Below are 26,090 nucleotides of genomic sequence, written 5' to 3'. Positions count from 1 at the left end.
CCTTTAAGCACCCCCCCCCCACACCAATCATTCTGGTAAATCGGCGCTATGCCCCTTCCAAGGCCAATATATCTTTCCTGAGGTGCAGTGCCCAAAACTGACCACCGTACTCCAGATGGGGTCTGACCAAGGCTCTTTACTGAGGCATCATTTCCTCCAAAGAGATTTAGGTGTCCATGTACACAGATCACTAAAAGCTGGTGGACAGAACCATAGGCATTTATAGCACAGAAGGAAGCCATTTGAGCACTCATATTTGAGCCAGCTCTTTGCTACAACAATTCAAAACTAATCCCACTGCCCTGCTCTCTCCCATAGCCTGTATTATTCTCTGCTTGAAATGTTTATCCATTCTTCTCTTATAAGATACAATTGTCTGTCTCCGCTACTCCCTGTAGCAAAGCATTCCATACTCGAACAACTCTTTTTTTATTTTTTATTTTTTATTTTTAAAAAAAAAATTTTTTTTAAATTGGTGCAGTGTAAAAAATACCTGTTTGGATTTGTGATGGATGATTCTTATTTAATTCAATTTCTAGGAGAAATCGAGTGGACGTACTGCTCACTACAAGCTGACCTCCACAGTTATGCTTTGGCTACAAACAAACAAGGCTGGATCTGGCACAATGAACCTCGGTGGCAGTCTGACCAGACAGGTATTGTAGCGTGCTTCTGCCTTTAATGCTTTTATCGTTCTAAACAGAAAAGGCTGTCGATCTTGAAGTTTCCCCTCCCTTCTCCACAGAAAAAGTTACGCTATAACCTTTTATTAACTGGTTTGGTCATCTGAAATAAGATATACAAGAGCTATTGCCTCTAGTTGTTTTGTATTACCTGACAGAAAATTAGCAATGCAGAACATTCCTATACCTGTGCTGCTTTGGTGAAGAATGGCTCAGGTAGGTGAGAGTTGAAAGGGGGGAGAGATTTTGTTTACATAAAACGCAAATTCTATGTTGTTCTGTTGATGTAGCTGTGACTGCAGGGACTGTTTAAATGGTTGGTTTAGGTCTCTTGACCATTGGCAGTGTGCTTGTTGGGAGAGATGTTTGGCACCTAATGTATCTCTGGGGAGTGGCTGAAGGAGTAACATCTGTTAGCTTAAAGATTGAGCACGTTCAGTTGTGCCTATAAATGGAATGAAAACAGTTGTGCCAAAGTTGCATTATTTGGGCTAAGTATTGCAGCCTGTGGTATTAACATATGCTTGTACAGGTAGACTAATTCAGTGATCACTATATTCAGTGATTCTGGTTAGACCCCACCTCGCTGATTTGAAGTTGCACAACCACATTTTCAGTGAGATCTGAGAAGATTTGATGTTAAACTATGTAGGTCCAAGTTTACAACCAATAATATAGCTTACATATTAAATTAAGAATTGGGTTGAAAAACATACCTACAGGTAATGTATAAAGCAAGTCTGAAATTTGCTTTGACAATTTTCAAACACATTTAAGTTTTTTTCGATTGTAGAGTCAAATTTTTAACACTGCATGAAGAGCTGCTCCCACTGTAATCTTGAAATAATTAGTGATTGTGCATTTGTATTGGAAAACTGATTGCATGCTGCTCTTTTGGCATGTACTGGGCTAAATGGCAAAGGATTCAAGTTTGTAAATACGAGGCAGCGTCTAAGGGTTTGTAATCCTAGGGAATCGTCTGTGGTTCTGAGACTTGAAACTGAGTGAATAAGCTTTGTAGAAACACAGCTTGCTGATGGTAGTTAATGGCAGCTTTATTATTGAAGTTGAATGATTGGATAGAGAACTGGCTGGCAGACAGGAAGCAAAGAGTTGGAATAAATGGCTCTCTTTTTTTCGAGTGGCAGGCAGTGACTAGTGGGGTACCGCAGGGATCGGTGCTAGGACCCCAGCTATTCACAATATATATTAATGATCTAGACGAGGGAACTAGATGTAATATCTCCAAATTTGCAGATGACACAAAGCTGGGTGGGCATGTGTGCTGTGAGGAGGATGCTGAGAAACTCCAGTATGATTTGGACAGGTTGGGTGATTGGACAGATGTATGGCAGATGCAGTATAATGTGGATAAATGCGAGGTTATCCACTTTGGTGGCAAAAACAGGAAGACAGATTATTATCTGAACGGCAATAGATTGGGAGAAGGGGAAGTGCAACGAGACCTGGGTGTCCTTGTGCACCAGTCGCTGAAGGTAAGCATGCAGGTGCAGCAGGCGGTTAAGAAGGCAAATGGTATGTTGGCCTTCGTAGCAAGAGGATTCGAGTACAGGAACAAGGATGTCTTGCTGCAGTTGTACAGGGCCTTGGTGAGACCACACCTTGAGTATTGTGTGCATGTTTTGGTCACCTTATCTGAGGAAGGATGTTCTTGCCATGGAGGGAGTGCAGCGAAGATTCACCAGACTGATACCTGGGATGGCAGGAATGACGTATGAGGAGAGATTGGGTCGATTGGGCTTATACTCGCTGGAGTACAGAAGAATGAGAGGGGATCTCATTGAAACTTATATAATTCTAACAGGACTAGATGCAGGAAGGATGTTCCCGATGGTGGAGGAGTCCAGAACCAGGGGTCACAGTCTAAGGATAAGGGGTAAGCCATTTAGGACAGAGATGAGGAGGAATTTCTTCACCCAGAGCGTGGTGAACCTGTGGAATTCTTTACCACAGAAGGCAGTTGAGGCCAATTCATTAAATATATTCAAGAAGGAGTTAGATATATTTCTTAAGGCTAAAGGGATCAAGGAATATGGGGAGAAAGCAGGGACAGGGTACTGAACTTGGATGATCAGCCATGATCTCATTGAATGGCGGAGCAGGCTCGAGGGGCCGAATAGCCTACTCCTACTCCTATCTTCTATGTTTCTATGTCCATAACAGTAAATAGTCACTTGTATTGACTTTTCATACACACATAATCAGCCATTTTGTAGCCGACTTGAGAAAGGCAGATAATATAAAGCAGCATATCCATATAAAGCAGCATATGCAAGTATTACGTTGATGGTTCACCACACTGCCGTGGAGTGGTGCTAATGGGTCCAGGCCTGTGATTTTCCCACAAGGCCTTGATTTCCACTGTGCTATTGGGGATAGTATAGAGGAGAAACAGATGCTTACTCAGAAGAGATAGAATTGCCAGGTATCGCCCCAGACTGCTCTTGTGTATCTTCTAATGACCAGCTGAGCGGCAGAGGCCAGGAATGCAAGGACAGGACGAAAAGAAAAATGTTAATGTTTGTATGTACGTTACATCTGCATTTCAGTTTACATTCAGAAGGACTTGGATCAGAACAAACGGATGCTTTTCAGGGTAAACCTAACACACACTTAGATTCATAGAAACATACAGCACAGAAACTTGAATCCTTTGCCATTTATCCCAGTACCGCCATTCGGTCCATTGTGCTTGTGCCGGCTCTTTGAAAGAGCTATCCAGTTAGCCCCAGTCACTGCTCTTTCCCCACAGCCCTGCATTTTTTTCCTTTTCAAGTATATATCGAATTCCCTTTTGAAAGTTACTATTGAATCTACTTCCACCGCCCTTTCAGGCAGTGCATTCCAGATCATAACTCGCTCCCCCCACCCCCAGATCTTTTGCCAATTATCTTAAATCTGTGTCCTCCGGTTACTGACCCTCCTGCCAGTGGAAACAGTTTCTCCCTATCTACTCTATCTAGACCCTTCATAATTTTGAACACCTCTATTAAATCTCCCCTTAACCTTCTCTGCTCTAAGAACAATTCCAGCTTCTCTAGTCTTTCCACATAACTGAAGCCCCTCATCCCTGGTACCATTCCAGTAAATCTCCTCTGCACCCTCTCCAAGGCCTTGACATCCTTCCTAAAGTGTGGTGCCCAGAATTGGACACAGTACTCCAGCTGAGGCCTACCCAGTGATTTTATAAAGGTTTAGCATAACTTCCTTGCTTTTGTACTCTTATTTAAAAAGCCAAGGATGCCGTATGCTTTTTTTAACAGCCTTATCAACTTATCCTGCTACCTTCAAAGATTTGTGTATGTGAACCCTCAGGTCTCTCTTCCTGCACCCCCTTTAAAATAGTTTTTACTCTTTTGGTGCAAACACTTTTGTAGTTAAATGTGTCACATTTGATGTGTTTGTTCAAAAACTCTTGCGTAATTTGTATTTAAAAATGTTCCACAAGTTTTTAAGCTTCTCTCCTATGCCTTTAGGAGGCCAGTGAGTTTTGGGAATGCAAATTTATATACAAATCTGGATGAGAGTGAGGCTCCAGCAGAACTATTCGATGGACGGTTTTTTGAAGTCTGGAAATTAAAACACGAAGCTTTAAACATTTCCTCCGATTCTTCCCAAAAGGCTGAATGTGTGCTCTCCAGATTTAATCTAAGCAATTGCAAGGTGTGGAGTAGGTTAGACTGCAAAGTGGCTGCTCGGAGCCTTCGCCCACATAGTTCAAGTAGCGTGGAACTGCTTCATTAGCTTTTTCAATTTGTCAGTAATGTTAGATGTTAAATGTAGAGTGACATGAATGAATATGAAAAGGGACTAGATACTGCATGAAGGCAGGATCAAGCACCAAAAGTGTACAGAAGTGTTGTAGAGCAGATTAGAAGGGAGTTAGCACAACCTTATTGAGAGACATTGGGAAAGAAAAGCACAGCTCACAGAATGAGTGATTTGAAAGGTTAATTCATAAACTTTACAATAAAAGCCTGATTTGTTGAATGGCTGGCTTTTTTTTAAAGAAAAAATAGATGATGCAGATCTAACAGTGTCAGCTGTCGCACTCTCGCCTCTGAGTCAGAAGGTTGTGGGTTCAAGTCCCTGGGACTTGAGCGCAAAAATCTAGGCTGACACTCCAGTGCAGTACTGAGGGAGTGCTGCGCTGCCGTCTTTCAGGTGAGACATTAAACCGAGGCCCCGTCTGCCCTCTCGGGTGGACGTAAAAGATCCCATGGCACTATTTGTGGGAGCTTGCTGTGTGCAAATTGGCTGCCACGTTTCCCACATTACAACAGTGACTACACTCCAAAAGTACTTCATTGGCTGTAAAGCGCTTTGAGACGTCCAGTGGTCATGAAAGGTGCTATATAAATCTAAGTCTTTCTTTTCTTTCTTTAATATGGTTAAATGGTTTACATGAACAGTAAAGAGTTTATTTTTGGTAGTTTATAATGAATTGCGACTGGAATCAGAGGAATAGAAAGGTAGTTACCGACCATTGTATTGGAAAATGGGATTTTACTGTTCAATAAATTCCATCTTAAAAGATGTAAAAGTGTCCATATTTTCTGTTTAACATCTGGAAAATAACATCTATAGTAAAGCCGAAAACTACATTAAAGGCTTTAGAATCCTGAAGAGTTACATTATGATGTTTTTAAAATGTCAGTGAAACCCTGTGCGGTGTAAATATTTGATAGAAGTGAAGCATAAATACTTACATTTCTCAAAGAATAAAGCCAAGAATCATAATTACTGCTGAGCTGTATCTTGCCAATGAAAACACTGTTTAGTGAAAATAGATGTTTTTGTGCTGCTTGCTGTCAACTGTAAGGACCAACTCTAACTTATTCTCCAGTTAGGCACCTTAACTTCTGCTTTCAATTCACTGCACAAGATAATATGTAATGGACATGTAAGATGTGTTAAGATTGCTTTTCAGGATAACTATAGAAGCAATGAAAGGTACTCATGTAATGAAGTAATGGGATAGCACTGTGACTCAGCTTATTATCCTCCACCAATATGTCTGATTTAAGGTTGATCAGGTTTCATCCCAGAGAGACTGATAGAGTTACCCTTTCTTGGGGAAGGGCTCTTTGGTAGAGTAGTTTATGACATGATGAAATTGTTGAGCCTTTCAGGGAACGACACTTTAGCCCAATCTAGCAGACACCGGGACTGCTGGGGAGCAGACATGACAAACTTCCTTTTGGCCCAAGAAACATGCGCCAAGGAGCATAGGTTTAGAAACAGGTAGGTCCTGCTTCACAAGCCGACTGGAGTTCAATGAGGTGTAGTTAAATTGGTAGATAAGGGCTATCCGATCCAATGGATATAATTTATTTGAATTTTAAGAAAGTTATTGATAAAGTTCCATAGGTTGGGGGCTTATCAACAAGATTAAAAATCATGAAATTAATAGCAAATTACCTAGTTATATTGAAAACTGGCTTAGTAATACGAAGCAGGTAATGAATGGAAAAAATGTTGGCCTGGGCACTGACTAGCAATCTGCTCTTGGGTCCCTGCTGTTCACACTGGAGGAGAGTGCTGTTTGTGACATGAGGTTATACAGCCAAGTAACAAGTATGAATTAAAAGTTATTGTAACTGTAGCTTTGTCTTTGTGCAAAAGTAGATGATGAGTGGCTTTATAGCAGTTATTCAGAGCAGTCTTTCTTTTTCGCTGAACCTGAAAAATTTGCCTGAACTTGCCTAATCCGAAAAACTGTGACATCTGCATCAGTTGCATCAGAAATGACTATTTATCTAACAAAATAGAAGAAGTGAATAGATTTAATGGGTGTGTTGCAGAAACTACAAATGAAGGCTTTGCATGCTGTGTTTAAACCATTCAGATTTCTGTCAGTGATGGATTACGAATCTTCAGTTATATAAACAATCGAGCATGATTTTCCAGTTTGGATAAGTTTTGTTTTCTATCCAGCTTTGTAGAGAAATCAGTGATAGCTAATTTCTGTTTGACAGTGAACAAGCTGGAACAGGGGGAAATGACTAATAGTTTCAATTCCCACTTAGGCAGCTGATAATGACCTGAGTTGCAATCTCATTATACCAACTAATATTTTATTAATTATTTGCCTAGTTACTTCATGATTTCATTGTTTTATTCTTTCTCGTCTATTCAATTTCCACGTGCATCTAGGAATGTCCCAGAAGGGAATATCACCTAGTCAGAGACATTTCCTTTAGGAAATTTGTGCAATCTATGATTGAATTTATGGCAGCTTTCTAGAATAAGAGATTATTGAGATATGCTGCAACAGCCTTTGTTGATGTTTTGGAAAAGGAAGTTTCTATATGCCTTCTGTCTGGTGTCTCTACCTGCAAGGACACTTTACAAGACCCATGCTAAGGAAAATGAATCATTTGGTTGATGAATATTCAGCTCTTGGACCTCCTACCTCTGAGCATCCCTTTAAGCCTGTAGGGGGGGAAATGGAGTCGCGCCCCCTTTGGGGCACTACTTTTAGTGCCCTGGAAAAATTAGCGCCCCCGCAGCCGAAATTGAGTGGTAGCGCCCCATGAGGAAAGCGGGGCGCTACTGGAAGCACCCCGCCTCCCTCTTGGGGCCCTGCGAGGGAATATTGCTGCGCACAGATTGGCTGCCGTGTTTCCCTAAATGATAACGATGACTACACTTCAAAATGTACTTAATTGGCTGTGAAGCACTTTGGGACATCCTTAGGACTGAAAGGCGCTTTATAAAAGTTCTTTCTTTCCTTCTTGCCATTATTGTTCAGGTGCCTCCTCTGATCATAGAAGTAAAGGATTGATTCAGGATGCAGCCACAGTGTAAAAATAATTAGGGCACATCCTAAAGCAGAAATTATTTATAATGGATTCTCCAATTCTGTACCATGTTCTAATAAGCTTTTGAGTTAACAATGGGTTTTCAAACATATAAGATTCTGAGGGGGATTTGAAACATATAAGATACTGCGCGGGGTTGACAGGGTAGATGCTGAGAGGCTGTTTCCCCCTGGCTGGAGAGTCTAGAACTAGGGGGCATAGTCTCAGGATAAGGGGTCGGCCATTTAAGACTAAGATGAGGAGGAATTTCTTCACTCGGAGGGTTGTGAATCTTTGGAATTCGCTCCCCAAAGGGCTGTGGATGCTGAGTCGTTGAGTATATTCAAGGCTGAGATAGATAGATTTTAGGACTCTAGGGGAATCGAGGGATTTGGAGACCGGGCGGGAAAATGGAGTTGCGGTCGAAGATCAGCCATGATCTCATTGAATGGCAGAGCAGGCTCGAGGGGCCGAATGGCCTACTCCTAATTCTTATGTTCTTGTGTAAATCCACTTCTTTTTGCCGATTTGTTTGTTTACCAACCTTCTTGTCTTCTAAGTTAGGAGGTACACTAAGATGTGTAGATAGGAGCAGGAAATGACTAAGGGACATAAACAGCCATGATTGAGTGGGTAAAACTATGGCAGTTGGAATTCAACTTGGGAAGTGTGAGGTCATCCACTTTGGATCCGGGAAAGACAAACAGTATATTTTCTTAATGGTGGGAGATTATAAGCTGTGGAGGAGCAAAGAGATTTGGGTGTCCATATGCACAGATCACTAAAAGCTAGTGCAAAGGTACAAAATTAACCAAAAGGCTAATGGAATGTTGACCTTTATCTCAAGGTTGTTGGGATACAGAAGTGAGGAAGTGCTGCTCAAGTTGTACAGAGCTTTGGTCGACGCTATCTGGTGTACTGCGTTCAGTTTTGGGAGCTGAACCTCAGGAGAGATGCATTGGTCTCGGAAGGGGTACAGCGTAGATTCACCAGAATGATTCCAGGGCTTAAAGGGTTAAATTATGAGGGCAGCAGCATAAACTTGACTTGTATTCCCTTGAGTTTAAATGGTTAAGGGGTGATCTAATTGAGGTGTTTTAAATGATAAAGGGATTCGAAAGGGTAGGCACAGAAAAACTATTTTCACTGGTGGGGGAATCCAGAACAAGAGGGCATAATCTTAAAATGAGATCTAGGCCATTTAGGAGTGAAATCAGGAAGCACGTTATCACAAAGGGTGGAAATCTGGAACTCTCGAAAGGCTGTGGATGCTGGGTCAATTGAAATTTCAAGACTAAGATTGATAGATTTTGATAGGTAAGGGTGTCAAAGGATATGAAACAAAAGCAGGTAAATTTGAGTTGAGGTGCAGATCAGCCATGATCTAATTGAATGGCAGGAGAGGCTCAAGGGGCTAAATTGCCTATTCCTGTTTCTATGTTCCTGAATATGTTGATTTCTACATAGTGTACAGTTCCTAGGATGCTGGTAGCAATAGGAGCAGGATCCCTGGCTGGTTTGCCTCCTTAGCCCAGGTGCGCTGAGACACTTGCCACATCCTTTACTACCACCATGGGTCAGATCAGGCCAAAACAGGAATTAAAGCCAGGACTGTCGTTGGATGAAGCCATGGAAAATTTTACCCTGTTAAAGGCACTATATAAATGCAAGTTGTTTACGAACGCTAACAATATTCTTTAAGGGGTATTTCATAAGATGTATGTATATATACTGCTTTGCACAGTTCTTCTGTTGGATCTCTGTCACTACTCAGGCTATCTTTCACACTGTTTCGCCCTATATTTGTACTATAATTTAGCCATGGGGTGCTGTGTAAGGCAGCACATCACTGGGGTGCTTTAATTAGACTTGTCTGCTCAGAAAAAAGATGGTTATCCTCATTAGTTATGATGTTAGATGTGTGTATTTACATAGATAAATGTTTCATTACTTTGTGTTTTTAAAAAGTTTGGGATGAGAAGTATTTTATTTTCTAACGCTGCCATTATGAAGGAATCTCTTTCTGTTGTGCATTGTTAGAATACGAAGATTGTTAGCCTGAATGTGTAGACATTGTTCTCAGCAGACCACCCATCTAATGCAGCATAATGAGCCATGTTAATACATTTGTATCTCTTTGTTGGTTTTTTTTGTTAGTAATTGTATGAATCATGGAAAATGTTTGGACACCAGCTATCGAGTTGCTTGCAGCTGCAGAATTGGGTCTTTTGAAGAATCCCATGACCTGATCAATACCCCCATTGTGCGACAGCCTGCAGGGCCCAAAGGCGTCCAGTTTCATGAACTCCTTTCGCAACTGTCCGCCACCAAGTTACATCTATAATGTGCAAACAGATGGCCAAAGAAATGATGCAGCAGTTGCTTTGGCTGTAGACTGGTGCTTGAAACCAATTGTTTAGAAGGAACGACTGAGAAACTGCATATTGGCCTTGGCTGTAAAACTCTGCAAGCTGAGAACATCTGCAGACACAGCGAGGTTGAGAATAGTTGTTTTGTGAGTTCATTCACTGTTTTGAGTCCAGTTGTGAGCTACAACCTCACCTGTGGAAGATTTCCCCCTGCAATCCAACTCGCGTACTAAATTCTGTGGGGTTTTTTTTTTTTTACAGATGGAGAAAGATGAGAACGTGAGTGAATCGTCGCCTCACATTGCTAATATTGGGAAGCTGGTAGAGGTAAGTGGAGCAATTCTCTATGTAAATAGACAAAAAAAACTAAGACCCATCTGGAGTTTAACAATAAGAGGGAAAGGTTTATGAGTCTGACTGACTATAGACTGGTATACTGTAAAGAAATGTGATACAAATGCTGTCCCATATGTGATCATTGATCTTTTGATCCTTGTAAATATTTTTCAGCGTACGTTTAAGATGCCTTCACTCTGCCAAAGAATTAGGGAGGTTTCTACATTGTATTTATTGCATTACAGAGAAAACCACTGTAACCCTTTCTATTCCTGAGAATTATATTTTTTACTTTCATTACTTGTAGTACTCCTGATACTTTCAGGAATTCAGGTTATATGTTTAGCCTGACCAGTTAAATGAGAAGGGATGTCTATAAGGTATATTTTTATTATAAGTACCCCTCATTCTATATCTTCATAAGTTATCTTTGATAATCAAACCTTCATCAGAACCTATAGATGTCGAGCATCTCCACTGTATGCAATGGGTGTCAAATATCTGCACTAGCCTGAGAGGAAGAAATGTTACAGCTTGATTGCAGAATGCCCATCTGATTTCCAGTGATTGGGCAGCTCCACATAGACAAGCGGGTTGTTCCAAAGTCATTATCCCTGCCTCTCCATTGCATTCAATGGAGCCACTCCACATACCTTCCTGATAGGAATGGCATGGAGCAAGGTCAAAAGTAATTTTTATGAAGGTATTTATAAATGAGAGAATACTTTTGAATAAAAACTATTTATATAAAAATAGAACTTCCTAGAGATTTGATAGAGGGTCATATTCTAGGTTGAACATTTATTATCAATGGAATGTCTTTATTTTAAGGGTTGCTGTGGCACATGTGCATTGCACCATTGAGAAGTATGCATTAGTGATTCTCCATAGTGAGAATTTATAATCCTGAAAATGGGCTGACTAAAACCAGGCAATATCTGCACACATGTGAGTGGCAGGTTGCAGTGCACCATTGGCAGAAGGCGAGGAGCTGGGTGCCTGTCTTCCTCCCACAACATAAGGACATAAGACATAGGAGCAGGAGTAGGTTATTTGGCCCCTCGAGCCTGCTCCGCCATTCAATAAGATCATGGCTGATCTCATCTTGGCCTCAACTCCACTTCCCTGCCTGCTCCCCATAACTCTTGACTCTACTTTGTATTTATTGCATTCCAGAGAAAACCACTAACCCTTTCTATTCCTGAGAATTATATTTTTTACTTTCATTACTTTGTTTGCAGCAAACCGTTGTGTGTACGTTGAGTGGCTTTGGTCAGCTTAAATAGGAGACTACACAGGAGTGAATGAATTACATCAATTTTAATTTCTGTTTGGCCCATTTTGTGCATTCTCCTTCTCTAACAGTTATTTTTAAATACAAATTTTAAATTATAAACACATTTGAATTTTTGATTTACATGATTAGGTGACAACTGTCCTTAAGCCATGTACAAAGCTTCTACCAAAGGTGCTATCAAAATTTCAGTTGCAACACAAATCGCCATCCCACCTTTCCACCCGCCAGCTCACAAGTTAAGAGCTGTAGCTTCAACTTCATTTTGTCAGTACTGACTGAATCATGATTTAATATACTGACAGATGTCGGATGTAAAAGCTGGTAAATACTTCAGATGCGCTATATCAAAACTACAGTTAGTAAAATGGATTTTTACACTGGTTCTATCCAAGGGAGGACATTTTCCAGGAGGTAAAGAGACCAGTGGTCCCAGTTCATCAAAACTCGCAGGATTACTGAAGCTTTGTTTCTTCAGTCTTTTGCTACGTGAGACTTTAATCCGTTTCTGAGCAAGTTAACAATATGGAGCCTTCTGAACCTGTAGCTTTGATGGGAGATGTTTCTTATACTTGGGACAGTTACATAACTAGCCCTTGTCTTGGCACAAAGAGTAATGAACTGCATGCATTAGTGGTGGGTCCACAGTCTCTTATTTTGCAGGTGGATAAAACATTTCTCATACCCCATCTATCATTTTGGCTAAAGATTTAATGTTGCCTTCCTCAGTTTGACAGACAATCATTTTTGTAAAGGTCGAGCTATACTTAGAACAAGATTGCCTAACATCTTCGTGCCATTTAGGTGAGATGTGTAATACAATCTAGCAACACAGAATCCATGCATATGATTCTGGTTTAAAAACCACAGTTGTGGCAGTATAATGAAACCAAGTGAGTTTCTTAATCATGCCAAAAGCAGCGTACTCTGGTATCTCGCTTTTAATCCAGCTAAGGCAGGTGGCTGAGATGTTTCACCTGTTGATGAAAATCTACCAATTCCACGAATTATACGTTTCAGAGCAGTTTGTTGTTTCAGATATCGTGCAGTAGAATGGTAAGCCGCAGGTTTATGCTGCTGATTTCCAACACGAGCTTCTGATCTGTGTTGGGATGTTTGGAAAGCAAGCAGCAGCTCCCTGTCTGAAAGAAAGGAGGCCACGGCGATCTCGGCCTATTTGCGAGAGGCTTGGAGGCTAGTTGGCTGCCTAGTCACTGATGCAGAATGTTTGGATGGGAAATGTAAAGAGGCAAGCAAGTTAGTTATTGGAAGAGACATGATTAACGGCTGACCAATTCACCTTAACAATAAAAAATAGCTCCCACTGGGCTGAGTCATGGTTTTCTGCAGTGTGCAAGAATCCAGCTTGTAGCATTACAAATTTCTTGCCCCACCAGGAGAATAACTTTGTTTGCCTTCATGGAGTGCAGTCTGGGAAGGACGACGTCACTGTGGCTTGCCTGTGTTCTGTAGCTGTTCTATAAAATTTTCCACAGAACTCTGGCTCGTACACAAAACAGATATTTATTATTTTAAGAGCCAAAATTCTTTGGAAAGTTCACTAGCACAGCTACAGAGCGCAAGCTGGCTACAATTAAATTGACCTAACCAGAATGCACTGCATGCAAGGAGGACCAATAGTGGCCCCTGGTGGTGAAAAGAAGTTACACCATCCCTGAGCTGAAAGTGTTTCAAGCCGTGTGAAAACCTGTTCCAATTCCTTGATTCCTTTGAGGATGTTGCAAATAAAAGTAGATTGTGGAACACCCGAATATAGTTATAGGCTTTGGAGTTTCAGACAGCCTTTGATCAGGTCTCACATGAATGAAGTCGAATAAAACTAAAACCCAATGGAATCGAAGTTAGAACATGGCACTGGATTAGATTTTTTTTAAATAGGAGAATGAGTGGACCAGTGAGAGGTGTAGTGTCAGATGTTTGTAATAATCTACCAGTTAATGGAGTGAAATCCAAGTCGGGGAAGTTCAAGATCCAGTTGAATGCTCCTCCGTGATTCAAAAAGTTATTAATTTTCAAATGATTGAAAATTGCGTGGAGTGGGGGACGACGCTGCTATAAGGAATGATGGGAAGCATGTGATGGTTTGATTTTTATTGCAGACGATGAGAGATGAAACCACGTCACATGAGATTTTGGCGGTATAAAGGTGCTCTCTGCATTCATATTGCAGTGATTTAAAACAATTTATTGGACTAAAGGTTGATTTTAATGTGGGGCAGGAGGCGATTCAGGGTTTAGTGGACTGTACTGGAGGAGTTTGTCCAGTGAAAATTCTGCTGGATCCTTGGAGGTTCCATTCCACTGTAGATGGAATGGAGTTAATGCCTTCAGTCTAACTATATGAAAGAACGCGCTGGTACACGTACCCTTAGTGAGTTTCTGTTAAGATTAGAAAAGAATCTTTGGTGTCATTGAATATAAATGACAGACACTTCCCCTTACGCAGTAGAGCTGTGGGGGACTGCTTTATACTGAAAGTACTCCCCCACCCCAACCTCCTACAACCCTTTAAATTCCAGCATAGCCTTAGCCCTAAGCAGTGGAGCCTAAGTGGTATATCCCTAATCAGTATAAGTTTGTACCAGTTTTCTTTTTCAAACAGTGAGCTCTGAAAATTCAAAAATGGAGTCAAATCATCTTCAGCTACCTTAGCCACAAGTAACAAAAATTCCTGATGGTCTTTACTCTCCAATAAAGAGCACAGTACTTAAGGGATTTTCTTATTTATCTCCCTTTATGTATGTAGGTCTTTTCTTGAGCGGGCACTTCTGCAGCTGAGAGGTTGGGTGACTGGAGGACAATGACAGACATGCAGGCCAGCTGGAGTGTCCTGCTGAATGCCTGTTCAGTGAATATCAGAAGGACTTCCTGCCATACAGGAGATGCCAGACATAGGGTCAAGATTCCAGACCACTCTGGTGTGTGCCCGGCTCTAGAGTGGCTCCAGTTATGCTGTTTGGTGCATGGCAAAAACTCAGTGAGGACTTTGCTGCCTTTTGGTTTCCTCCCCCGATGCCGTTCTCCCATCACAGGGAAACGCACCAGCATAAACCTGGCATCTCCATGATACCACAGCTGAGGTTGTGACTGGTACTGCACTACTCTGCCAACACCCACCAGAATTTTAATATTTGGGGAGAAAGTTCCATTAAATACAGTTGGCTGGCAGTAAAATTAAACTTCAATGCTGGAACAAATCTGTAACACATGATAAACCTGATTTGAATTAATACATTTTAACACTTCTGTTTCATAGGATATGGAAAACAAGATCAGAAGTACATTGAATGATATCTACTTTGGGAAAACAAAGGATATTGTGAACGGACTAAGGTAATTTATGAAATTCTATTCTGTTTAAACTTTATGTAGAAGCAATGCCAGTTTTAAGGAACAGTAACTTTATTTACGATGCTGGAAATCCGAAATAACGGAAGACGCTGGAAAAACTCAGCAGGCCAGGCAACATCCGTGGAGAGAGAAATAGTCAATGTTTCAGGTGGGTTTCGACCTGAAACATTGACTCTATTTCTCTCTCGGATGTTGCCTGGCCTGCAGAGTTTTTCCAGCGTCTTCTGTAGTAACTTTATTTATATTGCAGCTTAAATATAGAAAAACTGTTCCTAGGCGCTTCAGAGGTGCAATCAAGAAATGGATGCTGAGCCAAAGGAGATATTAGAACGGGTGACCAAAGTTTGGTCAGAGGTAGATTTTAAGGAGGTCTTAAAGGAGGAAAGATAGGCGGAGAGATTTATGGAGGAAATTCCAGAACAGCGGCTGAAAGCACAGACAGCAATGCTGGGGCAAATGCAGAGTCCATAAGAGCCCAGAGTCCGATGAACAGAAAGTTTGGGTGTGTGGGGTCGTCGGCGGGTTTGGGGAGATTGGAGATGGGGCTGGGCAAGGCCATCAATGGATTTCAACATGAGGATGAAATTTTTCAATTTGAGACATTGGGAGACCAGGACACAACGTAGATCAGTGAGGATGAGGTGACGGGCAAGTGGCACTTGGTGTGGAACACAAATCGGTGGCAAAGGTACAGAGTTTGTGGTGAGGGCCGAAGACACTGGCTTTGGTCTTCCCAATGTTTAGCTGGAAGAAATTGTGTTTCAACCAAAACTGGCTGTCGGACAAGCAGTCTGACAACACAAGCAGTGGAGAGGTCGAGAGAGGTAGAGCGGGAAGACTAACCATTGCAGGAGACACGGTAGCTATGATTTGGATGGGGAAGAGAGGAACCAAATGAGGGCAGTCCCACTGGGCTGGACAACAAAGGTGGTGTTGGAGGAGGTCGGTGTTGCCAACCATGTCAAAGGCTGTAGAGATGTCAAGGGATAATGCACCACGATCACAGTCACATACATTCCAACCTAGGGACAACTTTCTGATGACTCCTGGTGCGGAACCTTGCCTGCCAAGAGCACTTTAGGAATTTAGGCAAGCACGGCCCACGATTTTCCAAACATTTAAAAGAATCAACAAATTATGGACAGTGCACTTCTGAATTTCTGATGAGTGTGCTCAGCCACCAAGGCTCCCCACCTGAGAGCGCAACATCAAAAACAGGATCTTTTTCTTCTTTCTGGATGTGGCTTTATGTTTCTAATTATCTAAAAGGTTTGTCATATCTAATGTTCAGTTTGTATCTCCATAAACCTTTAATAGAAAGTGTGTATGCCATACACGGTTTTATTTAAATTTAAAAGCTTCAGGTTTAATGAACTAATTTTCTGTTGGATTATACGTAGTATTTATGTAGTTAAAACATATACCTAGAAGTTCGATGACCCTACAGGCTTCATGGTAATGACATTTCATTCATTAATTTTTCCTTCATGAGTGAGTTGGGGAAGCACTTCTGAGAGGTGTAGGGAATAGACTGGTTTCAGAGTGCAGAGAAAGCTAGGAGAGTTCTCCTGGCTAGGAGAGAGCTGCTGTGTTTCATATCTGATAGTGAGAAGAGCAGAGGGAGAAAAACTCTTACCAGGATGTGATTGTTATTGTCCAAATGAACTCGTGTTCAGATGCAGGCTCCTGTTCTTGCACATGCACCACAGCTGCGCCTGAGAGGCCATGTTTGAACAATGTGATTCGTTGGGAACATATTTTAAAATAGACAGTGGTGCCCACTCCTTATTTGTCCATTTAAAACTTACTCGGCACACGTTCCAAAAAAGCTGGGGTTAAGCCCTGACTTCTAAACAAGTCATGCTGCTGGTCTCCAGTTTTGGCTCGGATACTGATCAGTCCTGTTCTGAAGGATTTCCCTTCTAGCTGTGAGTTCACGTGTGTAGAAGCCTAATTGTATCTGTTCTTCTACAGCTCAGTTCACCCAAATTGCACATGGATTTTTAAAAATTCTCTTGCCCCGCCCCTTTCTTCAATTTCTGACCAGATGCTGTTTGGACCCGCTTTATTTTCTCGCTGTATTTTGTCAGTGAAAAAAGATGAATTCATGGCCGAGTCCAAGCCTCTTTAAACGGGGCCGCGGCCCTGTCTGGGATCGGCGGGGCCGCGGCCCTGTGGTTCCTGTTTGTGTAGGGCTTTGTTTAAGGAATTTATTTAGGAATGGTAAAGGAGATACCTACCATTGGTAATATTCGTTTGGAACTTTTATCCACATCCAGTTATTGGTGGACGTTCTGTGACTCCAGTGAGGTATGTGTGGGGGAAAAAAATCAGTGGTTGAATTGTGCTATTGAAAATAATCAGACACACTTGTACAAAGTTCAGTTCAGGAGCTTTAGCTTCTCATTTTTGAGAATGAGTTATCCAAAAATAAAATGTAATTTTGTTAAAATGGGTTTGGTTTATGAAAAATAGTGTTCCGCAGGTTTGTATGTAGCTATCTCCTCCGCTTGGTCTTATTAATTTTATTCATTTTTCTGTATTTCATCTCCTCTTTTCTCCTTGACTTTCATGTAAAAATAAAACCTTTTTATAGATCAGTTGATGATTTACCAGACACCCAAAAGCTTAAGCAGTTACAGAGGGAACTGTCTCAAGTACTGACCCAGCGCCAGATCTTCATCCAGCCTGATAATTAAGTGCCCAGGTATCTGCCTGTGAGGCTTAGTGTGATTAACCACAACTTAACTGGGCTGAGATGATCAGCCTTTGTCCTTGCATGAACTTTTACTGGTAAATCTAACCCTTAACCCACCTCACCCAAGGCAACTGTTGCTTTCTACTGCGGAGTGAACACCACACTTGCAATACATGGTCTGTAAAAGTGCTTCAATAACTTTAGATCTTGGTGTACATTAGTTGTGTTGAAAGTTTGTATGTCACTTAGTTTGGTACAATTAAGAGCTTTTACTGTATATGGACAAGTTCTAAGTTCTGAAGGACCTTCCATTTGATGCTTGTTTGTATTTTTAAACTAATGAATTCCATGAGGGAGCAAGTTAATTTTCATGGACTGTTTTACTAATTTGTATAACCCATTAATTTCTTTTTGTTTAGACTGTTTGAAATGTGGATATTATCAGTCCTGACATTCCAGCTGAATTGGTTTTCCTCAAGTACTGCCTCTGTTGGTAAATCCATTGTCCTGGCTGCAGCAGAAATTTGTGTTTATTTAGCTCCTTTAATGTAACAAAGCATCCCAATGTCCTTCACTGTTCAGGGCCAAATCCAGGTAGAACTAGAAGAGAAATACTGGTGCTGAATCATATAGAACGGCAAGATCCCAGGTTCAGTTCCTGGACTGTGCTGAGTTTGATCTCCTCCTGAGGGTGAGGGGGGGTGGTGGTGGTTCCTGATCGCTATCCAGTTGTCCTGCTAGAAAGTTTGTGGATGGGATCAAGGTTGGCAGTGCTGCCCATGTTCAAATAGCCTTCTAACTTCCCTGTCCAGGTCACATATGAACAAAGGCTGTTTGACCAGAGGAGGCTGGCTCCTGTGAATTGGACTCCAGCAGGAGGCAATGCTGTGAAGGGGGAAAAACAATCATTTACTCTCTCCAACTGGGCAAGTTCTTCTAAAAGGGTACAGCCGATACATTAAAAAAAATGTTTGTCGAATGCCCCTCACTGGTTTAAAAAGGTTTCAGTATCATGCTCCTCACTGCTGTTTAGGTATTAGTACAATACCCCTCACTGTGTGTGCAGTTCTGTGTACAAGTTGCATTAAAATTGGCATTGCCCATTTGAGGCCACAGCTAACACCTATTTTAGCAGGATGGCTGAGTGTGGGTGTCCACCTTTGTGTCCTTAACCTATATTTAGTACAGAGAAGGGTAAAGGTCCTCTATACAGTATATGGTTGCTAATGGTACTAAGTGAATTGAGTTTAGGCAGTTTTGATTCATGAGTGAATGATTGAGTCCCCAGCATATTAGTCATTCTGACACTGTTTAACAAATCCTTAACAAGGAATTCAGGAATATGCACAAGAAGAAGAAATGTTTTATCTAACTGTGTGGTTACAGTGCGAGATGGAAATCCTATCTGTGCTTAATAGGTCAGAAGAATGACCTTGAATAGCTGCTTGCTGTTGCATGGCAAAAATAAAAAGGCTGCTTGGTGGAAGAAACGTTGCCAAATGGATGAGTCAGATTGAAAGAGATGAAGTGATTACACATGAGCTTATCAGTTTGGGCGTTCCCAGCATGGTTTGTCGTGCATGTAGTGGAACACAGTGGAGACAGTAATTTGTGCAGTGTGTGGCTTTGAAAAGGGCTTAAAGATACAGCAAGGAATGTTATCAATATGTGATGTTTCCTTCATGATTGACAACTTTCAGATTTTCTTTTAATTAACTTCCTTTTGTATTCCGCAAATGATATTTGCATAACTGCGAGTCTCTTCCAGACCCTAACCTGATCATATTCCAACAGCCACCCCATCAATAAAAATGTTTGCCCATGGCTTTCAACTTTTGAATAAATCGTATTGCAACACTTGCGCACACAAACCGTACAACAATGAAACAGTTACACTGGTACATGTTACTACTGCACACACACACCATACAACAACTCTAACCAGGTCAGCATTAGTTTAGTTATTCTCACATTGGAATTTGCACATCTGATCAATATACATCTCTAAACTCCCATTCTGTTTATAGGTTTTATGTCAACATTTGCACCAGTCTTCCAGTTATTTGGTTTCTTCGTCTTGACCTGCTGTAATGTTTGGTCTAAATGGGTCTCTAAAACATTAAAGAACTAGTAGTTATGTTAATATCAGGTCATTCTTGTCAGCTGCAGATGTGCACAGCTGGCGTGTTTAGTGCTCAGGATACAGGGTTTTTTTTGCACCACTTGTGTCTCCTCTCCTGAAAAGGGGAACTCCAGCTGTCTGCTCAGCATTAATCTTTGAATGCCAAAGGGATACCATTGGATGCCAAGCTGAAGAGGAAATTCCCTAGCATGAGTCCAGGTTGCTGTGCAATCAGACTTTTAAAAGGAGTGATGTTTGGAAAAGTACAAGGGGGCAAAGTCTTGTTCGTCAGACTGTTACCCAAGTACTAACGCCAGGGTTCCAGAGTGTGTTCCCACACTACACTTTGCCAGAGGCCCTGTATTTACTCGGAAAGCACAAGACCACTGATATTAAGGGGCTGTCGCTTTGTATGTTTGGGATGCAGTTCCTTTGGCTGCCTGCTACCACTTCTCTGCATCATTCATATTTTATTAAAGTTGTGACCATGACCGCAGAAAACGGGGAGAAATTTGTTCTAGCCAAGTTCAGTATAATGATGCTCGAGTGTTTTAAGTAGCAAGTGTTCAGGAGCGAACATTACCAGAATGGTTCCGGGGATGGGGGATCTTAGTTACAAGGACAGGTTGGAGAAGCTGGATTTGTTTTCATACGAGCAAAGGAGATTTGATAGAGGTGTACAAGATTATGACGGGGTTGGATCGGCTAGACAGGGAAAGGCTGTTCCAACTAGTTGATGGTACAAGGACTAGGGGACACAGGTTTAAGGTATTGGGCAAGAGATACAGGGGGAATGTGAGGAAAAACCTTTTTACACAGCGAGTGGTGAGGACCTGGAACTCGCTGCCGACGGAAGTGGTGGAAGCGGAGACACTCAGTGTTTTCAAGGGGAGACTGGATAGGCACTTGAGGGAAATAAACTTACGGGGCTAGAGCGGGGGAATGGGACTGACTGGATTGCTCTACAGAGAGCCGGCACGAACTCGATGGGCCGAATGGCCTCCTTATGTGCCGTTATGACTCTATGCACAAGTGAGCTTGTATCACTGTTTAGGCTATTTAAGTACAAGCCCCTCTGTTTTCCAGTGATAAAGGATCAATCTGTAGATTAGTGGGAGGCAAATCACTCAGTTACTGTAGCAATGGCCAGATTCTTGATCTCCCTCCCTACCATTTGAAAGGTCATCCTGAATTCACTGTCTAAGTTACTAAATTAGATGAGGTGCTTAAAGTTGTTTAGTTTAGGTCAGTGGGTGCAGGGTAAATTTACTTAGTGCATTGGAATCTTTTGGTAGCAGTCGTTCTGCAGATGGAATCTGCTGTTTGATGGAATAAAATATCACAATCTGCCTCACAACATGATGGAATCAACTAACCTTTCTATCAATTTGCTACAAAACCTCGTGTTGCTTTTCAGCCATCCATGTAATACCTACAACCATTCTTCATGTGGGTGTATTGGATATCACTGCCAATATTTGCACAAAGGTAATTTTGTATTGCATACCTGGGATGGCAGGAATGACGTATGAGGAGAGATTGGGTCGATTGGGCTTGTACTCGCTGGAGTTTAGAAGAATGAGAGGGGATCTCATTGAAACTTATAAAATTCTAACAGGACTGGACAGACTAGATGCAGGAAGGATGTTCCCGATGGCGGGGGAGTCCAGAACCAGGGGTCACAGTCTAAGGATAAGGGGTAAGCCATTTAGGACAGAAATGAGGAGGAATTTCTTCACCCAGAGAGTGGTGAACCTGTGGAATTCTCTACCACAGAAGGCAGTAGAGGCCAATACATTAAATATATTCCAGAAGGAGTTGGATATATTTCTTGAGGCTAAAGGGATCAAGGGATATGGGGAGAAAGCGGGGACCGGGTACTGAATTTGGATGATCAGCCATGATCGCATTGAATGGCGGAGCAGGCTCGAGGGGCCGAATGGCCTACTCCTGCTCCTATCTTCTATGTTTCTATATTGTGTGAGCCAACAGATGAGGACCCATGGACTCTTAACAGTTTCTACACTGGAGTTTGTGACAAATTCTGATTTTAAAAGGTCACTTTTCAACTCTATCTTAGGCTTCTCTTTACAGAGAGTTCACTCAAATTCCTCCTTCAGGCTGTTTGCCCAGTTTTTGCAGAATCTGCCCAAACTCTCAGACTTACTGATCTGAAATTAGACAGTAAACATACATCCTGCTTTCTAGTCCCCTCTTCAGTAGACACGTTGGCATTTCCTAGATTTAGAACTTTTTCACAGAACTGTCAACTTTGCAGAATTTAACAGAGGACCTTAAATGGACAAAAGAATGAATTTGCATCTTCTAAAGTGACCTTTTTAAAAAAAATTAAAAAAAAAAAAAAGACCCAGCTCCGATTCATATGCAGAATGGACACAGTACAGTGGGCCCATCCTATAATATAAAGGTTGGATATTTTGGCTGAAAGGGGAAAGGAATGCATACCTCGGCAGTCTTCAGGACTTGCAGCAACGGCAGTGGAGAAGCAGGTTGGAATCCAGGGAGACCGGGTAGCTGCAGTCACCCTGTAATTGCACCCGTGGTGACCGCCATTAGTCATCAGTTTTGTTGTATCTTTTAAACCACCGAGTTCTTCTGCAGATTTGATTTTCACAGCAGACTATTATGCAGTCCTTCACCAAGCTAACTGTTGTTCATTTGTTTCACAGGTCTGTGGCGTCACTTGCAGACCGATCAAGCCAGGAAGCTCTGCTAACTAATCTGGCAGAAGCTTTGAAGAAAAGACAGCAACCTTATTGATTCTTAGAGCTAACTGACAAAAGCAAAGCACTGTCAGTTTCGGTTACATTATTTTCTTATTTCTTTTGTTCAGTTCTTTTAATTTGTCCCATTAAAATTTGCCTAAACTACTCTTCATGTTTAAAAGCCATTCTAACCCTGTCAAAATTGTATAAAATGCTATGTTTTAGCTTGTAAACCTAGTTCATACTACACACAGGCTTATTTCACAATCAAACACGAACATTTACTAAAAGGCATCTTTATACTTTCATTTTTATTGGTCACAATGGTTAACACAACCCCAACCTGGCATTTTTTTTGTTCAAAGACACTGGTTACATTTATGTGAAATGTAAAGCACGGAACTGAAATCAAACTGCAGACAACTATGGCGAGATGGAGGTGCAGACTTACGAGAGCGAAATGTTGTAATACCAGTTGATAACTTTCCAAGGAGCAAGGGTTGTATGTTCAGTATTGTACTATAGAAAAGATGTGATATAAACTGTCCTGAAATTCTACAAGTTCTAACATATTTGCCTTTAAGGTTCTCCCGTGTCAATATTTTGAGGAATGCAAGGGTTTTTTTTTGTAAAGCTTAAAAATTGAAATGTACATCTTGTACTTGAGCCTCCAAACTAAAAAAAAATAAAGAAATAGAACTAGAAACTCGTAACAGGCAGCAGTTGTGTTTGAATTCTGTTTCTTTTCAGAAATACATTTACCATAATAAATAAAAATATAAATAGATGCAAAGGATTAGACCTTTCAACCCCCTCGAGCCTGCTCTGCTGTTCAATTGGAACCTGGCTGATCAGCACCTCTACTCCATTTACCCGCCTTAGTTTCATATCCCTTGATACCCTTACCTAACAAAATCCATCACTCTTGGTCTTGAAAGCTCCAGTTGTGCCAGCATCCACAGACTGTTGGGGGGAAGAGAGCGTTCCATATTTCTACTACCCTTTATGTGAAAAGGGTCTAAGGCTGAGAGTAGCTGAGTCGCACAGATCACAAAGATCCCAAGTTTATTCCTTGGTCTGTGCTGAGTTAGTTTCCATAAGGAGAGCCACAATTGGCTGCAGCATCTTTGGATTAGGGAGGGTAAACCCGTCCAGAGTTCCTGCTCCTAAGCACTACTGTGACTCCTGGTGTGTGTGTGTGTGTGTGTGTTGGGTAAGGGTAGGAGCAGGCTTGGCTGAGAGCCCCCTCCCTCATGGTCAAGTGGCTTCACTGAAATTTACTGTCTAGGCCTCCACATGAAAAATGACCGTTTGGACAAAGTACTGGGGGTAACTAGCAGCTGTGAAGAGTAAGCTCCTTCAATAAGGAAGAAAATTGGCGAGGAAAAAGTGACGTGTCTTAGGCTGCGCTTCACTACTTAGGCCTTGCTGCCCTTTTCACTGTTTCGACTTATGGGATAAATTTGATTGTAGCCTCTCTCACTTTCTGAAATATGTTTCACTTTTCCACTGGTATCCCTAAATTATTTTTGAATTCATCAAACCCCATCAACTCATTTTACAGTCCCTCTAATTCTGCTCCCTTAAAGACCCAATGGTTTTTGTGTTTCTTCCTGCATCCATTCATGCACGTTTCAGTTACCCCCACCTCCAATTTTTTTCCTCTTTTCCTGAAGATAGTGACTCCGTACTGGAGCCAGGTGCACTCTAGTGCTTTACTCGGGTGGCAGTTATCCATGCGAGTGTGCTGACTGGTAACTTCCAATTATCTGAAGCCAATTCAACGTTTCGCATTCTAAGTGCCCGTTTCATGAATATAAGCTGCTCTCTTCAGTGGAGTCCTTCTGACGTGTATCAGTTTGTTGTAACAAATTGTGTCTAAGAAGGTTAAGGGCAGCTTTAGAACACTCGCCGTTGCCCCGGTAACGGCATGGTTGCCACGCGAACATGCGTTAATAAATGTAGCGATAAACCCGGCAACACTTCTAAGATCCGTCTTCGTGATTTGAGACACTCCATGGATTCTCACTTCCTGCTTTGTAATCTAATCACTGTCCTTTCGGTTGCAGGTTCAAGGTGGTCTTCGGGGCATTTTTCATTGCGCTGGGAATAAATTGGTTTAAAAAACAAATCTAAATTGATCTCCAGTCAGCCTAGATGATTGAATCATTATTTGCATCTGTTATCCTGCAAGTGATAATAGCCTGTCTAGAGTTTATTTGCAATGGTACCGATTGTATGTGACAGCGAGCCTCTTAAGTCTCTGGTCACTTACTGCAATATATTAGCACTGCAAATTTGGGGAATGTACGGGTCATTCCGAGTAATGCTATTTTCAATCCCCGTTTAATTAACGACTTTAAGATGATTTAAATCCTAATGTTTCAATTTTTTATTTGATTGTTGTCTTCATAAATACAAATCTGATACAATCCCCTGATATTGGAGGCAGGCAGTATACACCATTGGAACTTGCAGCACTCCTTCTCTCGGGTCCAACCCTCACATTGTTGTTCAACCTGCTGACAAGGGTGGTGCTGTTGTTTGGCGAACAGACCTCTACCTTGCAGAGGCTGAACGCCAGCTCTCTGACACCTCCTACCTCCTCCTAGACTATGACCCCACCACCGAACAGCAAGCCAGTTTCCCAGACGGTCACTGACCTCGTCTCCTCTGGAGATCTATCCCCAACCCCATAGCCTCCAACCTCAGTCCCCCAACTCTGCACCGCCCACTTCTACCTCCTTCCCAAGATTCACAAACAGGACTGCCCTGGTAGAACCATTGTTTCAGCTGGTTTTTGCCCCACGGAACTGATTTTTTCCTATCTCAACTTTTTTTCTCCGCTTGTCCAGTCTCTTCCCACCTACATCCGCGACTCTTCCAATGCCCTCCGCCACTTTAACAGTTTCCAGGCCCTAACCTTTTTACCATGGGTGTCCAATCCCGCAACACCTCCATCCCCCACTAGGACGGCCTGAGGGCCCTCTGCTTCTTCCTTGAATGGAGACCCAACCAGTCCCAATCCACCACCACCCTCCTCTGCCTGGTTGAACATGTTCTTACATTGAACAACTTCTCCTTTGACTCCACTCCCTCCAAATAATAGGTGTAGCTATGCCTGCCTTTTCGTGGGATATATGGAACATTCTTTGTTCCAATCCTACTCTGGTCCCCTCCCTCATCTCTTTTTCTGGTACATTGATGACTGTATCAGTGCTGTTTCCTGCTCTCGCCCTGAAATGGAAAACTTAAATCAACTTTGCATCCAATTTCCACGCTTCCCTCGCCTTCACATGGTCCATCTCCAACACTTCCTTTCCCTTCCTCGACTTCTCTCTCCATTTCTGGGGATAGGCTGTCGACCAATATCTCACTGACTCCCACAGCTACCTTGATTACACTTCCTCCCACCCTACTTCCTCTTCCATTCTACCAGTTCAGCGATTTCAGATCATAGCCACTGTTCCCATTGTTCTGGACAGCAGCTGTTGGTAATGGTTCTGCTATTGCCATTTACACCTCCTCTAGACCCATCACTTGTTTCTTTACATTACCTCCCTATTTTGCCTTGCACCATCCCCCTTTTGTCATTTAATCACTCTTGCCTTCCAACCTATCGTGGACATTCCCTTTTGTTCTTTCCTCCCCTCCCTCCCCATCTCC

General features: G+C 41.9%; 1 protein-coding gene across 1 annotated transcript in view; it reads left to right on the top strand.

Annotated features, from left to right (window-relative positions):
- capzb (capping actin protein of muscle Z-line subunit beta) overlaps positions 1-23,143 on the top strand; it is a 98,749-nt gene extending 75,606 nt beyond the window's left edge. Inside the window, exons 6-9 of the mRNA XM_085967041.1 lie at positions 540-656; positions 10,138-10,203; positions 14,784-14,860; positions 22,389-23,143. Coding sequence (XP_085823167.1) covers positions 540-656; positions 10,138-10,203; positions 14,784-14,860; positions 22,389-22,479 — 351 coding nt within the window. The 3' untranslated portion in view covers positions 22,480-23,143. The remainder of the gene's footprint in view (positions 1-539; positions 657-10,137; positions 10,204-14,783; positions 14,861-22,388) is intronic.
- Positions 23,144-26,090: the final 2,947 nt, after the last annotated feature.

The sequence above is a fragment of the Somniosus microcephalus genome, chromosome 25, assembly GCF_052327205.1.
Source record: "Somniosus microcephalus isolate GS21.2 chromosome 25, FLI_Smic_1.0, whole genome shotgun sequence".
Taxonomy (NCBI): domain Eukaryota; kingdom Metazoa; phylum Chordata; class Chondrichthyes; order Squaliformes; family Somniosidae; genus Somniosus; species Somniosus microcephalus.
This window is presented reverse-complemented; position numbering and strand designations above follow the sequence as displayed.